The sequence below is a fragment of the Onychostoma macrolepis genome, chromosome 03 (assembly GCF_012432095.1).
Source record: "Onychostoma macrolepis isolate SWU-2019 chromosome 03, ASM1243209v1, whole genome shotgun sequence".
In the NCBI taxonomy this organism is placed as follows: Eukaryota; Metazoa; Chordata; class Actinopteri; order Cypriniformes; family Cyprinidae; genus Onychostoma; species Onychostoma macrolepis.
The window spans coordinates 37278325-37296620 of record NC_081157.1 but is presented as its reverse complement, the minus strand read 5'-3'; the positions used below and the strand labels follow the sequence as shown (position 1 = coordinate 37296620).

The 18296-nt window shown below is 36.6% G+C and overlaps 2 protein-coding genes across 2 annotated transcripts; both read right to left on the bottom strand.

Moving 5' to 3' along the window:
- Positions 1-298: 298 nt before the first annotated feature.
- Positions 299-9258, bottom strand: ccndx (cyclin Dx). The gene is made up of 6 exons (XM_058770238.1): positions 9245-9258; positions 5574-5719; positions 3249-3671; positions 1764-1979; positions 1205-1525; positions 299-843 (listed from the first exon to the last, which is right to left on the bottom strand). The coding sequence occupies exons 3-6, from the start codon at positions 3456-3458 to the stop codon at positions 703-705; spliced, it is 888 nt and encodes a 295-aa protein (XP_058626221.1). The 5' UTR covers positions 3459-3671; positions 5574-5719; positions 9245-9258; the 3' UTR covers positions 299-702.
- Positions 8643-17069, bottom strand: tbc1d17 (TBC1 domain family, member 17). The gene is given in 18 exon segments (XM_058770236.1): positions 8643-9436; positions 9529-9615; positions 11280-11396; positions 12025-12122; positions 12250-12349; positions 12431-12450; positions 12453-12530; positions 12637-12753; positions 12841-12935; positions 13869-13972; positions 14068-14193; positions 14275-14445; positions 14533-14644; positions 14748-14934; positions 15022-15139; positions 15976-16053; positions 16172-16267; positions 16962-17069. Coding segments are annotated over 18 exon segments (1914 nt in total). The 5' UTR covers positions 16989-17069; the 3' UTR covers positions 8643-9253.
- Between the last annotated feature and the right edge of the window lie 1227 nt (positions 17070-18296).

The following is an 18296-nucleotide window of genomic DNA, read 5'->3' as shown; positions in this document are numbered from 1 at the left end:
TTATTTGTATGCAAGAGAAGGTAGCCTATTTCTATACTGAATATTATTATTATTATTATTATTTACACGACACTTAAACGCTAGGAAAAGCGCGAGGACCAAGACCGATTAATATAGTTTTAGATCTTGCATGATGTTTCTTTCTTTCTTCCTTTCGTTCTCGGTTCATATTTTAATTGTGCTAGATTTAACGGAATTTGAGAGAAATTTAGTTTTTTGAAAATCTTGCAGCACTTCTTTCTTTCGTCATGTGTTGTTATATATAAATGGACTTTGAGAGACACGCATTGTTGGCAAACATAGAAACTTTATTTTAATTACTTCGAAAAATAGATATTCATTTTTATCCAACACTCTGATTACAAAAAGGTTGAAACACTGACAAACAAAATAAATTAAATATAAAAATGTGCACGCAATAAATAATATGATAATATAAAAAGTATAAATGTAATACATAAAGCGAAAAGGACAAACCTGAAATACATAAGTCATCACAATTACAGTTATGGCAATAGAAATTAATAAATATGGCACAAGTAAATCGTAATCCCTCAAACAAATAAATAAAAATGATTATAAATTAGATCACTTCAGAAGTTACATAAGACAAAACGTAAATGTCACATTGTGTTTAAATCAGTTTTACTGATAAATAAAAGTGAGACGCAGAATAAATATCACTCATAAATCAACCCCGTATTAAAAGTCTATTTCTCTTAGGTCTGTGGGTGTGCTGGCTCTCTCCTCTTCAATATCACCATCTTTCTCCTCTTGTGCTCCGTTCCTCAGTCTCTCCCTGAGAGCGCCCTCTATCAGCTCAGTGCAGCACTGCAGCACCGCCTGTCGGCACAAGCAGGAACAGTCACAGATATGCAAGAGTCATAATAATAATAATAATAATTATCTCTCTCTCTCAAAAAAAAAAAAATGGTATCACTTTACTTTAAGGTATCTTTGTTACACAGGTTACATGTAGGCTTCTTACAATTATAATAACAACTAATTATGCATAATTACATGCAACTAACCCAAACCCTAATCCTAACCATGTAGTAAGTACATGCAGTTAATTAATATTACTCAGGACTTACATGTATAATTACACTGTAACAGGGACACCTTCAAATAAAGTGTAACCAAAATGATTATTATTATTGTATGTTTAGCTCTCTCATAGTCTCTGAGATGAATCTCGGCTCACCACATCAGTCTGACAGAGCGTGGCCAGGGCAGAGGTCATGACACTCAGCTCTCCCGCACTCTTGGCCCTTAAACCCCTCAGGGCAGAGTTCAGTGCAGCCGCAGCCACCAGTGAAGGAGGAGTTCCCAGAAAGCGCGAGTCACACACACACAAGGCAACAAGTGTATCGCTGTGGCGCCGCAGCGTGGCGAGAAAGTCTCCTGTATGCGCGTCTCCGTCCCTGAGTTCCCCGAGAGTGCGCAGGAAGTGTGGGATGAAGTCCTGAGGAGTCACTGCTGCCACATCCCACCGCAGAGTCGCCAGCACCACACGCTCCATTTCCTGTTGGAGTAAGCATATATATATATATATAAATAATACTGCCCATATGCATATGTATATGTCATTTTTATTACTCTTTGTCCCAAAACTTTTCACTTAAAAGTGTTAAATTAGAAAAATGCAAAACAGCACTATTTTCTAATGATTTATTTGAATGTTTCAGACTTTTGGACAGCACTGTCCATAATATTGAGCCTTTAGTGAATTTTGATTGATTGTTGTTTTTTTAAACACTCACCCGCAGGTTTGACGAGAGAAAGTCGTACTCTGCTGCCGCACAGAGCGTATCTGCACTAACTGTGTCACTTTCTGTCAGTTTTGAGGCCACCAGAACGCAAGCTGCAGCTAGACAGGATGGAGAGACAGGCAGGGATAGAGTGGCCGACAGATATCGATCCAACAGGGAGACAGCCAGGGGAAATACAGACTCATCACAGTCACATTCACAGCACACCTATGAAAACACAGAAGAGGAAGATTTCAACAACAACAACAACAAAAAACCTCATAGTCAAAGCAAACGTATAATGAACTGTGGAACTTTGTTCTAAAGTCCTCAAATAATGTACATTTAAAAGGATAGTTCGCTCAAAAAATGAAACTTCTGTCATTATTTACGCATGCCTTTCTAAACCTGTGTGACTTTCTTTAATAGAAAAATGTCTCAGTCTTTTTGCCCGTACAATGAAAGTCAGTAGGTCCAATGTTCTTTTGAAGCCCTTTGACTTTTTAATTATATGGACAAAAACATTTGAAACTTTATTTAAAATTTGTGCTATTTTTTTTTAGGAGAACCATCCCTTTAATCATAAACATAAATGTGAAGTATATTTTTCTTCAGGGTAATAAATACAGGTATTATTGACATTATTATTGTTGTTGTATATTTAGAACTAGACTTTCAAATGTAATATTATTTTTAGTTTTTTTCATGGCTTTTTATGCGTGCTCGAAACTTCACCTGTGTGACAGTCTGTTATTACATTTTTGTATTTTTGGAGCCTAGGAGTGCCAACCTATTTTCATTACAAATATATTTTTAAACCATTATAAGTAGTTTACCGATCTTCATAAAGCCCACAAATCTTTCTCCACACTGTAAAAAGTGATAAGTTGACTTAACTTAAAAAAATTGAGGAAACCCGTTGCCTTTACATTTTTAAGTAAATGATAATTAAAAAAATAAGAATTGAATTGTCAAGTTCATTTAACTTTTTTTTATTATTTTTTATTATTATGTACTTAATTTTAAGGCAACGGGTTTCCTCAATTTTTTTAAGTTAAGTCAACTTTCACTTTTTACAGTGCATGATCCACATTGTCAGCTTCTCAGAGTGTTTCACTGTATAAGTGTTATACTTTAATTGTTTTATCTTAAAATTATTATTATTTTTTTTTTTATGATTTCATTAGATTAAGAGTATCAAGCCCTACACTGAAAAAAAAGGTACACTTTTTTTCTTCAAAAATGCTAGTAAATTTCACAAACAAGTAAAATACTGAATCAATATAAAATTCTGAAGCAGAAAAACTTTTTTTTTTTTTTGTAAAACACTAATAATCTTTGTTTTTCAACTTTTTTTTTTAACTTAAAATAAATAAATAAACTAAAATCTTTTAGCATATACCCTACTTGTGAAAAGTGCTTCAAATACAAATTAAAAACATGAACAACATACTTGATGTCTAGCACTGGATTTTGGTTATTAGCATGCAAATCTACCTCCATGGTCCACTTGGCCAGTTCCTCTCTGCGCTGTGGTTCTCTCTGGATGAGAGAGATGTAGAGAGGAGAGGGCAGGTATCTTTCCTCTGACTGCAGAAGTCTCTGAATAACTCTCAGTCCGGAGGCGCTGGGGTCCCACGGGGCTCGGACTGAAGACTGAGTCCTGTCCTGGCCCTCTTCCTCCTCACACCACAGAGACACAGACATCACTCCTACCAGCAGTTGTGATCCAATACTGAAGCTGTCCCAAGTGTGTCTCAAAAGTCTTGGTCCTGAGTAGAAGAGTTAGTGCAAACTTCCTTGCCCCTTTGAAAGTGCTTGTGTTTATGTGTGAGTGAGTGTCTGTGTGTTTCTTGCGTTGTTCTCAGCCGCCTTCTCTCTTCGGTCCGCTTATATATCCTCTGAGTGAATGGGTGACTGCTGAAAGTGAGAAAGTGAAGAATAAAGAGGGGTGTGTAAAATGAGTGGAGTAAAAAAATAAAGCACCACAATGCTGGCCGTGCAACAATGGCATCAACAGGTGGAGAGAGGGAGAGAGAGAGAGAGGGAGGAGAGAGGAGCGCAGACAAGAGCGAGAGTCGCCCAGAGGGACACAGTAACAGCTTGTCACCGTCAGTGAGCAAAGAAAAGAGAGAGAGAGAGAGAGAGAGAGAGAGAGAGAGAGAGAGAAAGAGGTCATCACCACACTGTGACAATGGGAATGAATAACAATAAGACAAGGATGTTTGCTGACAGTGAAGGGTATCAGATAAAGATGGTGCGATTACATTTACACATCTATATATCAAATAAAGATTTAAAACTGCATATGCAGTAATTCATGGACTTTGATGTATTTGACTCTAGAAAAGTCCTGCTAGTGGTTGAAGGTCATGGTTTTAAAGCATTCTCAAGGCACTTTTCATAAATATGTGACCCTGGACCACAAAACCAGTCAAGTCGCTGGGGTATATTATGGACTATTTTAACGATGTCCTTACTACCTTTCTGAGTCTTGAACGTGTCAGTTCCCTTGTTGTCTATGCAGGGTCAGAAAGCTCTCAGATTTCATCAAAAATATCTTCATTTGTGTTCTGAGGATGAACGAAGGTCTTATGGGTTTGAAAGACATGAGGATGAGTAATTAATGACACAATTTTCATTTTTGGGTGAACTATCCCTTTAACCTAGCATAAAAAGTAGTGAGTTAAATATCAAATGTTTGTATCTCTTGGAAATTGTGATTTTGGTCTCACATAAGACTTAATTATGGAATTGGTATTCAGTGTTCAGTTTCAGTTTGTTTTTAATGATTAACTCAAAGCTGAACCATTTAAACATGTTACTAGTGTTACTATAGTACTTATAGTAAATCTTTTAAAATTGTTTAAATAGTGTCTATTTAATTTAATTGTTATATTATTTTATATTATACATTGGTAACAGGGTTAAAATTTGCAAATGACAGTAAGGGAATAGAAAACAGAACTCAATATTAATACAATAAGATCAACATTTTCTAAGCACCTGACCTTTTAAGACAGGGATTCCAAAACGTTTTGTCAGGCATGTTTTGTGACCTTAAATATTTAATTGAACTACCCTCTGAGATTTTCATTTAATATTTTAATAATTTAACAACACATGCACATATTCACAGTTCTCAGATATCAGGTAATGCTCAAAAATGTTTTTAGTTAAATGCTTTATTGTATTGAACGTGTTCGGTTTTTAGCACTGGATTTTGGTATTTATTGGTATTTATCACTGCAGTTTTTGTAGAAGCAGCCTTTTGAGGCTTCATTGCATATCCTAAACAAGACAAAGTTTTTGTCTTCTCTAGAATACGTAATGAAGCCTCAAAAAGCTGTTACTACAAAAACGTCAGTGAAACTGATAACCCAGAACACCTGATTTTCCAGGTCTGAAACGACATCAGGCTCAGAGCAGATGGAAAAGCTTTTTGAAACCTGATACAGGAGTGCGAGACTGAGACTGATGGGTAGAGCTGGAGAGTGTGCAACTTTTGTTTTCGGCGCACTGAAGTCACACTTACTCACGTGCCACCTAATCACCCCGTCACCCCCCAGTTTTGTGTGGAATCTCATTGTCAAAGCAACTAGTCTCCCATTATGCCTCTCCAGCTCGCACAGCACACACTCGTTCCGCCCCTCCCTGGGCCTGTGGCAATCTGGTGTCCTGTTTAAAGAGCGGTGGGTCCTCATGGGAGGGCTGGGTGAGGTATGTGCAACAGACAGTGGAGCCGGCAGGTCAATGAGCCGTATTGTCTCTCTTTACAAATCACTGTCAGACACCAGTGCCTGGCCTTCTGTTCCCACTCACTTCACACACACTTCACACACACTTCACACGCTCGCACTCGACTCCTGGATGGCCCTCACAGTCACAGCGGGACACGTTTAAGTGGAGACCTCAGGACTGGATTTGTCAGTGTGTCTACAGGTGGCTGAACATTTCAGAAGTTGAGCCTTTGTAAAAAAAAGAAAAAAAAAGAAAAAAAAAAAGTCACACAAAGTTGATTCTACCTTTCTTCACAGTAACAGTTTTGTTGTTGTTATTTATTATTTAGTGCATTCACTCACAGGACATTTGTGTGAATTCTATTTTCTTCTTTAGCACTAAGACCAAAACTTTCACCATGACAATGTTAATAATTAAGTAATCATATAATATATTAGAATGATTTCTGAAGGGTCATGTGACACTGAAGACTGATAACCCAGATAATAAAATTGTTTCTTTAAATTGTAATAATATGATAATTATAATTTTAACTGCATTTTTCATCAAATACATTCATCGTCGTTTAGTCTAATATACATGTATACAATTAGTTAGGGAAAAATAGTCTGGTTAGAAAATACTAATTTAAGTTTTTGATGTTTCTCATAAATAGAATTATAGAATATGGAGAAAGAAATGATTGTGGATAGAATAGTTATGCAAAATAGAGTAACAAATTTACAGAATATAATTCAGATAATTTAGTTTTGAAATTTTTGCATTTGTATTAAAATCTTTGACATTTGAATAAATAGAAATAAAAACAGAAACACAGCAATTGTTGTCATAGAGTGAATGTAAAAAAAAAAAAAACTGTTGAATGTGAATAGCATGTTAAAATGTATTTCAAAAAGTTTAAATTGTAGAAATTAATTTGTTTAATGTCTTGGCAAATAAGCAAACAGTTCAAGACATTGTTTAGATCTATAGAGAAGACACATCTTTGACTGACACGGTGCTGTAGGAAGTTATAGATGGTTGCCAGGGTGTCCTGACTCCTGACTGGTTGCTAGGTGGTCGCTAACTGGCCTAAATCAAATAATCTCAACCTTAAGTCTCTACCCTAGCATAAAAATAACATTTATTTCATACTAAGTCTAGTTCAAATCTATTAACATATTTACTGAAATATCGCTCGAGATTTACAGTCTTTAAATGCAAGATGTTTGAAGTGTCCCTGAAGTAAACTTGCAATAGTTCCACTTTAGCACAGTCAAATATACTTCAGTATGTCTTTTAGTTGGACTTCTGCACTACTTCCACACATTTAAAGTGCATTAAGCACAAAATTAGCTTTAGCAGACTTAAAGTATGCCAATTTATTATACGAAAGGTACTATTGCAGGGTATTTTTAAGCACATAAATATGTAGTGTAGTATGTGTGTTTTTCACTAGGGTATGATATTCGGATTTCTAAATATTACTTATTTTCATTGATTTATAAACCACCAGGTGAAAACTGCAAGTCTGGATGTTTGTAAAAGCAATAGCAAAAGAATAACATATTCATCTTTCTCCCATTTGTGTAAAGTAAAGAGGACAGAACAATGCGAAAATGTCCGATATAACTCTCATCACACAACAATAACCCTCTAAAACCCGATGAAGTTCTCAAATGCACAGAGAGACTTCACTTAGACACCATAGAGCAGCTTGAACTGCTCCAGCCCTTGAAAACTAACTAGAGCTTAACTCAGAGCAGATTGAGTTTGAATGAGACACTCTTCTTATTTTCTGTTCTCCAGTAAAGCGAGGTCATGCCGGCCGTAAAAGGGACAAGATGAGTCTCAGGAGTAAACGTGTGTGTTTGTGTATAAGACAAAGAAGGGTGGCAGATCGCAGGGCTGTTTAAGTGCCATGCTAAATTCATAAGTTGCAGCTGTATTCAAACAAACACAGTGGGAAAGTGAAGGGAGGGCGAGAGAGAGAGACAGACAGAGAAAAGAGGAGGGCGAACAGCAGAAAGAGCAGTGAGCAGGACAGTGAGGAGGAGGCGTGGTTCTCCACCCCTCATTTTCCAGCTCATTTGGTAGGACAGTGGGCAACAGTGACCCCATTTACCCTGATCTTTTAACCCCAGTCAGACACCTGCTGATGGAGTGCGTGAATGTGTTTGCATTGGTGGTGAGCCATGCCGTTCTGTGCCAGACATAAATTAAACGGTTCAACAAAACATATGTCAAATGTAGAAATAAAAGATTTTCCGGTTCATTAATTTGTCATTTTACTAAAACATGGATTTGCAGTTTCTAAATAAAAAAAGAAACTAATAAATTCAAAATAAAAGTGACCTAATAAGTCCTCATCTCTCAGTTCATTCTTCTTTTAAGATTTTTGGTTTTCTAATCTGTTGTAATCCTCCAATTGATGAAGTGGTTTTATCTGACTTATCCACTCATCTGAAGAGAGAGGAAGGTAAAAACTCAAAATTTAAATACATAAAAAAAATATTTATCTAGGACATTGACTTTTGCATTATCATTTTTTATTTATTCAAATAAAAACAAACATTTCCAAGACATTGTTTATCATCTGAATGAACATTTACATATAACAGAAAGCTAATGTTTTAAATCAAAGTTATAATAAAGTGTTACAGAGAAAGCTTTTCTGTATATTAGGGCATTAAGATAATAATAATAATAATAATAAAGATTTTTAATAAAAGTGTATATATTTATCTAGCGTGTTAATAATTAATGAGTTTTTTCGCTTATTACAATAAAATCTCAAATCTGAATGAACATTTACGTATAAGGTAATTCTAATATTTTTAAGTTATTTTGAAGTGTTACAGAGAAAGATTTGTATCGGTTAATTGTGATATTAATAATAATAAAAATGTTTATCTATGGCCTCATTGTGTTTTATTAATTTGTTTACTTGTTAACATTTCCATTACATTTTCTTGTATTATCTGAATGTCCATATGCATGTAATGCAGATAATACATGTATATCACATATAAAGCCAAGTGTTTATAAGTGTTACTGAGAAAGCTTTTTGTACTGGGGGTCAAGGCTGTCAAGTTTAAAAACCCCTTTTGTGGGAAAGGAATGAGAATAAAGTGGACATTTGGCAAAGAACAATACCTCAATGTCAGGGACTAAATTTCAATGTTTTATTCTTTAGCCATATGAAAAAGCTTCCTTTTAAAAACTAACAAAAAAAGGAGTTCTTGCTACATTGCATGCAAAACGGTAGTGCACAGCATCTTCTTCTAACTGTTACTGAGTGTAACAGTAAAGAGAGGGAGACAGGCAACATAAAGGCAGAGAAAACAACTAATATACATTATCATACAATACATAATGAATAACATGGTTTTGCGTACTGCGAGTATAGTGGATCAAACAATTAGATATCTACCGCTCATAAATGCATAAAATAGTAACTGATAAAATATGAGCTGCGACTATAATGCTCACACTATAAACTGTAAGTGTTTCCTCTCTTCAGTGACTCTGTCTGCAATGCCCGCAGTCATTCACACATCAGTTTAAACAGCATGCGGAAAATACTCGGCCCTTCTTAGGAAAGCACAGTATAAAATAGTCAGCTGATCTCATTTTTATTAGGTCGCTGCAGATCTAGATTTCAATCTCCGAATTACATTCACCATATTTTATAAACACGTTAATCATTATTTTTTTGGAATATTCATCATTACGGTTAAATTAAAATCATCTGTTCCCCTTCTGCCAGTCACCTTCTGGAATTAGGGGTATGTAGGCGAGCGCTGTGGTGTCTGTCCATTAAACGGCTGGCAGGATGAAGCTCCTCTGGCCTCGGACTGAGCGAGAAGGGTGTCTGTCTCCGTGTGCTCTGAGTTTGTACTCTCCTCAGATGAGCTGGACGGGACATGCAGCCCAAGAACCTCCTGTACTTTCAAAGACAGCTCCTGAGAACAGAGCAGTCAGAAAGCATTATGTAGTATGCATGACCACAGTTATTTTTCATAGCATATCAGCAGTCATATCTGTCCCGTCTCACCTTGCAGTTTGTCAGCTGCAAATAAATAGCCTCTGCTCCACAGAGTATTGACTGCAGATCCAGCTTCATGGTCAGCTCATTAATGTGCTGGAATCACACACACACACACACACACACACACACACGCACACACTTAGAATCAACTGACTTACTTACTGTGCAAGTCATTCTCCTGGTTCTGCATTATACAGGTGCTGGTCATATATATCACCAAAAAGTTGATTTATTTCAGTAATTCCATTCAAAAAGTGAAACTTGTATATTATATTCATTCATTACACACAGACTGATATATTTCAAATGTTTACTTCTTTTAATTTTGATGATTAAAGCTTACAGCTCATGAAAGTCAAAAATCAGTATCTCAAAATATTAGAATATTTACATTTGAGTTTGAATAAATGACCATCCCTACAGTATAAATTCCGGGTATCTCTTGTTCTTTGAATCCTCAATAATGTGGAAGACTGCTGACTTGGCAATGATCCAGAAGACGAACATTGACGCCCTCCACAAAGAGGGTAAGTCACAGAAGGGCATTACTGAAAGGTGTGGCTGTTTACAGAGTGCTGTATCAAAGCATATTAAATGCAAAGTTGACTGGAAGGAAGAATTTGGGTAGGAAAAGGTGCACAAGCAACAGGGATGACCGCAAGCTTGAGAATACAGTCAAGCAAAGCCGATTCAAACACTTGGGAGAGCTTCACAAGGAGAGAACTGAAGCTGGAGTCAGTGCATCAAGAGTCACCACGCTCAGACGTCTTCAGGAAAAGAGCTACCAAGCCACTTCTGAACCAGAGACAACGTCAGAAGCATCTTAACTGGGCTGTGGAGAAAAAGAACTGGACTGTTGCTCAGTGGTCCAAAGTCCTCTTTTCAGATGAAAGTAAATTTTACATTTAATTTGGAAATCAAGGTCTGAAGGAAGAGTGGAGAGGCACAGAATCCATGTTGCTTGAAGTCCAGTGTGAAGTTTCCACAGTCAGTGATGGTTTGGGCTGCCATGTCATCTGCTGGTGTTGGTTCACTGTGTTTTCTGAAGTCCACAGTCAACGCAGCCATCTACCAGGAAATTTTAGCGCACTTCATGCTTCCTTCTGTTGACAAGCTTTATGGAGATGCTGATTTCATTTTCCAGCAGGACTTGGCACCTGCCCACAGTGCCAAAGGTACCAAAAGCTGGTTCAATGACCATAGTGTTACTGTACTTGATTGGCCAGCAAACTCGCCTGACCTGAACCCCATAGAGAATCTGTGGGGTATTGTCAAGAGGAAGATGAGAGACACCAGACCCAACAATGCAGATGAGCTGAAGGCCACTATCAGAGCAACCTGGGCTCTCATAACACCTGAGCAGTGCCACAGATCGACTCCATGCCACACCGCATTGCTGCAGTAATTCAGGCAAAAGGAGCCCCAACTAAGTATTGAGTGCTGTACATGCTCATACTTTTCATTTTTATACTTTTCAGTTGGCCAAGATTTCTATAAATCCTTTCTTTGTATTGGTCTCAAGTAATATTCTAATATTTTGAGATACTGATTTTTGACTTTCATGAGCTGTAAGCTCTAATCATCAAAATTAAAAGAAATAAACATTTGAAATATATCAGTCTGTGTGTAATGAATGAATATAATATACAAGTTTCACTTTTTGAATGGAATTAGTGAAATAAATCAACTTTTTGAAGATATTCTAATTATATGACCAGCACCTTTATTTTCATGGGCTTAAACAATTGTATGCTTACCTTCAGTATAGAGTTAAAATCATGATTTGAACCAATCAGCTCCTCTTTTTGTGACTCAAGAATGGAGCTGGCCATAAGTAAGTGGAAGTTTTCACAAGGCAGACGGGTCCACAGAACCTGCAAAACATTGGTAGCGTTGTTACTGTTCAATAAAACTACTAAAATCATTTTCTTTAAATGAAATAAATAAATAAATCAAATATAAATAGTAGATGAAAAACTTAAACTTAATTAGAAAAGTTGCCAATGGCATCTAACTGAAATAAAATTAGTTGGAAGTACTAAAACTACTGAGACTGAAACTGAGATAAAAAAAAATTAAATCTAAATAGAAATATTAAAAATCTAAAACTAATAAAAATGACGAGCACAAAATTGCTTGCATATAAAATAAAATTCAAATAAAAACAAGAAAATAAAGTTACTTTAAACCTTATAAATAATACAAAAATAACACTGATGAGAAGAGAGAGTAATATTAATATTTAATAAATGAAAATAGTAAATCAATATTAAGAATCAAACCTTCTGTGCTACTTTTGTGTATGAAAATATACTGATAGCAGATTGCATATTGTTTTAAGTTATTTAAACTACAGAATATAACAGAAAACTACTGTAAGTTCACATGCCGTATGCGTGTTTGAGGCAGCATATTTTGCTAAAATATATGAATTGAATTGAAATGAATTATAAACATGATGATGAAAGTTTTAGAAAATAAAACAAATAACCTCCCTCTTACCTCCCAAAGATTCAAAATGTCTTCAAAAGAGAATTCTCTCTTAAACCAAATCAGCAACCAACGGAAACAGAAACAAAGTGAACCACTGTCCTGAGAGTCTAAGAGAGAAAAAAAACAAACGAAAAAAAAATGTATACCAACTGTGCCACTGTGCATTAGCCAATAGAAGGAAAAAAAACACACATAGAAGGTAGAAATTTATAGAGAACGTGTGTCTGTGTTTACCCAGGTAGTCACACAGCTCTGGATCAAGTGCTCTCAGTAGGAGGCTGAGCTGAAGCAGCTGCTGTTTCATGGCCTCTTGAGACTCTTCAAAGTTTTGGTGCTAAAGACAGATAAAGGCTTTATATCCAGAGCTAATGCATCGATTGAATAACACAATCAGAAAACAAGTGTGTTTACTGACCACTAAATCCATAAAGCCGTCAAACACCAGAAGGACTCCACCTCATTCTGGGTAACAAAGAGGAGAGGAGACAGAAGATCACTCATCCCCTGGACATAACCTAAACAGCAAAGTGAGAGAGAGATAGAGAGAGCGATAAGAGAGATAACAGCATCCTCTAGTGGTCAGTAGCTGGAATTAAAATGACACGAGGGAAATGCACATACCGAGATCGAAGTTATACATGCAGTATGTCATCAGTACGTCATGGAGCAGCGTAAGTCCTGGGTTCTCATTACCAGAAAAGAAGGAATTGTGTCTGTCTGTTCGATTCACATCCCGTTCTGTCCAATCAAAGAGCAGGAGCAAATCAGATGTAGAAAGTGACTGTTAACACTTGCTGTAGGATCTTATGACACAGCTAAACGTACCTATGAGGCTACGGTATCCTCGGAAGAGAGAGTTCCTCATCTCCTGCTCTTCACTAACTGATTTCCACTGAACCTTCATCCTGAAATACTCATCCCTGAAGATAAAAATAACAAATGTAAAGAGCACAAAAAATAAAAGAATAATTTACGCTGACAATCAGGGGTTTTAGAAAGGAAAGAGGCAGGCGTAGACACATTATTGGCCTTATCATTCAGGTTTATGTATATGAATTAAGTAGTCATATGTGGTAGATTAGAACTTAGAAATGTAAGTATAATTGCTGTTATCATTCAAAGTTTGAGGTCAGTAAGCTTTTATTCAGCAAAGATGCATTAAATTAAATTAACCAAAAGTGACAGACAGATAGAATGTTACCAAAAATCATTTCAAATAAATTCTGTTATTTTTTTCCTAAAAAGGTTTCACTGTTTCCACAAACATATTATGTAGCACAACTGTTTTCAACATCGATACCACTAAAAATGTTTTCTTGAGCAGCAAATCAGCATATTAGAATAATTTCTGAAGGATCATGTGACACTGAAGACTGGAGTAATGATGCTGAAAATTCAGCTTTGCAATCACAGAAATAAATTACATTTAAAAATATATTACAATAGAAAACAGTTATTTTAAATGGTCATAATATTTCACAATATTACTGTTTTTACTGCATTTTTGGTCAAATAAATGTAGTCTCGATGAGCATAAGAGAGTTCTTAAAAAAAAACATTTACAATTTTTTTACTGACCCCAAACTTTTTGACAACAGTGCTATAAGCTTAGGTCTAAAGAGATATACTGAATACTGAAGAAATATGACACAGGAAACCACAACAGCTGCAAATGGTTAACTGGATTGAGGAACAAGTACACTATATAAATATATCGTAGAAACTTAATTTCTTGTAAAGCTGCTTTGCAACAATTTGTATCGTAAAAAGTGCTATACAAATTAACTTGAATTGAATTATATAACTTTTGACACCTTTGTGGTTTGTGTTGAAACAAAATGTGTTTAGCTTACGTTTTGCCCTGAAGGATGTCCTCTCTCTCTTTGGCTGTGCTGTTCCACGGGTAGAACCCCAGTAAGAACTTCCACACCTCCTTCCGCAGAGATGGAACAATGCCCTAGAAAAAGCAGGAAAGATTTGAATCAATGGAAACGTCATTGGTTTGTGGCATGTAAACAGGATTAGGAAAATATCACTGAAACATAGACGAACCCCTCTAAACACCAGCTCCTTGACTTTCTGTGGATCAGTGACACGGCCCTCTGGATCCAAAAACTGATCCCAGTTATCCAAAGGCTTTCCTCTTTTGACCTCCGGTCTGGGGCCGAGCTCTGCCCCCTGGTGGAATACACAATCTCTTTTTAGGTTCATGCACAATCAGCATTTATACACAAACAGCCAGGACTCTATGTAACTCACGCAGGTAATGAGCTCAAAGCCTGGCTCCTCATCAGCTGAGTGTGGGAAATGGGCGTCCTGGGGTGAGCGGTTACCGAGGGGCGACTCTGGATGTCTAAGTGCTCCCCGGAAGAAGTTAGTCACTTTGGAGAATCCCCCAAACGTGGTTGCATAAGGGTCCTGAATGAACCTCTGTAGATATGACCAATCAGATGGCATGTCATTACAGGCCCTTGTTTATGGCTTTAATCACATTAAAACACAACATATATAACTTACAGACACTAGATCTGCACTGGTATCATCAAAGAGATGCAGCTCATCAAATGACTGCGACAGGGCCCCAGAATCATGTGGGTATGCCAGGAAGAGCCTACCATCCATGGGAGACCTTACAGCAGAATGTGTCACATGAGTATGCAAATAGATAGGTACTGAAATGCAAAAGGGTTGGTTGAATAAATTAAATTAAGATAAATTAGTATGCCACTCACGGGGCCAGTCTGATGTAACGCTGCATGGCTTTTAGCAGCTCTCTAGTGCCCCCTCGATGGAAGTGCAGGGGAGGGAGAGGATCGCCCCCTCTAGTGGTCATCACCAAGAAGTTCCTGCCCAGAGAAAAGCGAGCCCTCCGGAGAGAGTACAGCTCTGAAAGGGGCAGGGAGAACGAGCCCCACTGACCTGCCAAAAGACATAAACGTACGTGAGCATGTACAGTATGTAAATGCAAGCGCACTTCATCTAAGAAGCACCAGTTTGGCGCAGTACCTGTTTCTCTGACTGGTGGATGCTCTTGCCGTCTTTCCTGCTTGACTGTACTGATGACGGCCCAGTCTGGCTCATAGCCTGGGTCAAACTTAGTTTCCTCTTCCCCTCCTTCCCCATCCTTACAGGAAACAGAATATAAGAGAGGAACAGAAGTTTAGGAGACAGGATACCTTTCAAATTTTGGAGTTGGTAAGATTTTTAATGTTTTGAATTGTCTTGCTCTCAACAAGGCTGCATTTATTTACTCAAAAACACAGTTAACAGTAATATTGCAAGTATGTTCTATTTTAATACATTTTAAAATGTAATTTATTCATGTGATAGCATAGCTGAATTTTCAGCAGTCGTTACTCCAAGCTTCAGTGTCGCATGATCCTTCAGAAATCATTCTGATATACTGATTTGGTGCTAAAGAATAATTTCTTATGATCAATTATCAATATTTTTGTGGACTCTGTGACACATTTTTAAGGATTCTTTGATGGATAGAAAAAGATATATTTGAAATTGAAAACTTTTGTAACACTATAAAACTTTTTACTGTCACTTGATTAAATGCTAAAAAAGAGAATTCCTTTCTTTCCAAAAAATAAAAAAATCCAAAACAAAAAGAAAACAAGTAGATAAAATAGAAATAGAATAGAGAGTGCTAGTGTTGAAGTGTCATGTAAATGAAAGAGGTGTGTTTTTAGCCATTTCTTGAAGATGGCTAAGGTCTCAGCTGCTCAGATTGAGTTGGGCATGTCATGACTTGCCAAAGAATTTTTATAGAGATGTATGGTTTTATTGTATGAGTGCAGATACCTTCAGTAGGACAATTTACAAATTTCCCAAAATAAGTTTTTTCTTTGAACATGCTAAGTTTGATTTCAAATGAACGTGTGACAAGTGACCTGTGACTCTGAAGAGCAAACTGAGTGCTCCGTCCTCTACTCAAGTCATTCTCTAACCAACCTTTTTGGCGTAGAAGACAGCAGGAGCATTTCTCACATCCTCCTCAACAGGGCTCCACTCCATTGCCGGCTCTCCATCCTGAAAGAGTTTAAATGTCATTTTACAAATGGTGTTAATAGACAGAATACTTATCATATAAGCACATCAAAGTGTGTAATAATAAAATATGTTAATCCTGATAGTGTGTTGATCATACTCGCTCAACTATCCGGATGAAGCCGGGGATGGTTGTGTCCTGATTGCTTCTTTTGGCATTGGTGTGGAGGTAAACACCCTCCTTCTCAAAGATCAGCTGATGAATTACATAATACATCACACTTTTACTACAGGACCAAATGTCAACAAAACTACAGATGTCAATATATAATGATTATCCTTCAGTTTGGATCATATCAACAGCATTAAATAGATAAAATGAGTTTAAATGTTTGTTTTGCTCTAATAACCCAACAATAAGATAATTGTGGCTTTAATACTATAGTAGACATTTCCTGATATACCACGATAGATTAATAATCGATCTTACAAACAATACATTTCAGAAGTTAGATTAGCAACAGATAATCACATGGAGGAAGCGCTAATGTCAATCTTTAGTTGCTAGTTTTCTATAATCTTTAATACTTCTTCATTACGTTACGACCAAAGCTCTCCAGGTAACTGGTTTGACCAGTGACGCCGTTCAGTAAAAACCTCCTTGCTGGAGGTGTTACCCAACGGGTGACTGTGGTGTTTGAAATGTCAGTCCATCATAAAGACATGACAGTGACTAAACCATCAGGCTTGAACGACATGTCAGTCATCTGCTTGGGCTATCGCTAACTAACTAGCTCCAGCTATGGAAAAACAGTCATTTCAGGAGACATTAAACACATAAAAAGGTACAAATGTATAACGTTATATAGTTTTGTGTTATGTCATGTCAAATATGACATCGTCGACCTAAACTTATATTTAGGTTACTGACAAACACTGTCGCTACTCACCTTGTAACTCTCTGGCTTCGCCTCCATTCCTCCTCCTCTGCTCACGTAGTTTGACCAAAACAATCACACTTCCGTTTTTTTCCCTGGATGACTCCGCCCACCTCCGCAGCAGCCAATCAGAAACTAATAAAACATGACGTTGTCTTTATTATGTTATTTTGAAGGTGGTGATAATGAGTATGATGTTTTTTGTTGATTTTTTGCATAATATAACGATCTGTAATACAAATCAAAAATAGATTCTTTGTTTAAAAAAGTCCTCATTCTGTCATAATTTAACCCTTTTTATGTCGTTTCAAACCCAAAGTTAAGACAATTTTTTTTTCTTCTTCAGGAAAAAATAAAAAAATAAAAAAAAAATGAAAGAAGGAAAATTAGCCAGATAAAAGTCAGCATTTACTTTCATTGCATGGGATTGCATATGCAATTGTGACTGAGGCTGTCATTCTGCAGGCGGTCAATCTCAGTCAGTCATGAAAGAAAGTCATGTTTAAAACACCATTGGGGTGAGTAAAATTACGTGTTTTTATTTATTTATTATTATTTTGCTCTTTAAATTATCTTACAAAACTGTTTATTATGTAAAAGTACAAACCACTATGACTCTTGGAAGCACAAGGAAAGCACCTGGAGAAATGTGACCGATTTAGTGTGCACCAAAACATTAACCTACTGCACATGAAGTCCAGTAAATCATTATGTATCATTTATTATCAGCATTCTGCAATGTCACACCTGCTCGTATTTGTTCTTTCTGAACGTTACCTCTGCGAATGTGTTGAGTCCGCTCTAATGTTGCCATGTCCGCTTATTACGCGTATATTGTCTTTGAGCTTTGCCTGCACAGATGAATAAGGGCTGTCCATGTACCGAATTCTAGATAAAGGTTTTAGGGGCTGTAATGACCTCTGCTGTTGATACTTAAGAGCTCCAACAGGGCTTATTTCCACAATGCACCCACGTTTTTTGGGATTTCATGTGCTATTCCAGCCACATTGGTGCATTAATGTGTTTTCCATTAGGTGTGTGTGTGTGTGCATGGCCGAGATATTTATTCATTTATTGTTACCATAATTGAGCAGGTTGGATACATTACATATTTTGTAAGGCTATCGCTGTTAGTTGCATTTTAGTATTGGTTAATCCGGAGGTTTTTAATATGGGGTCCAGACCCCCAGGGGACTGCAAAGGAGCGCTGGGGGTCCATGGAAAAGTTTAGGGAAAAACAGTGTAAAAAATAAATAAATTAATTAATTATAGAAATAAGATTAAATAAATAAACAATTAATAAATAATATATTTAAATATATTTACAATATTATTATTATTATTTTT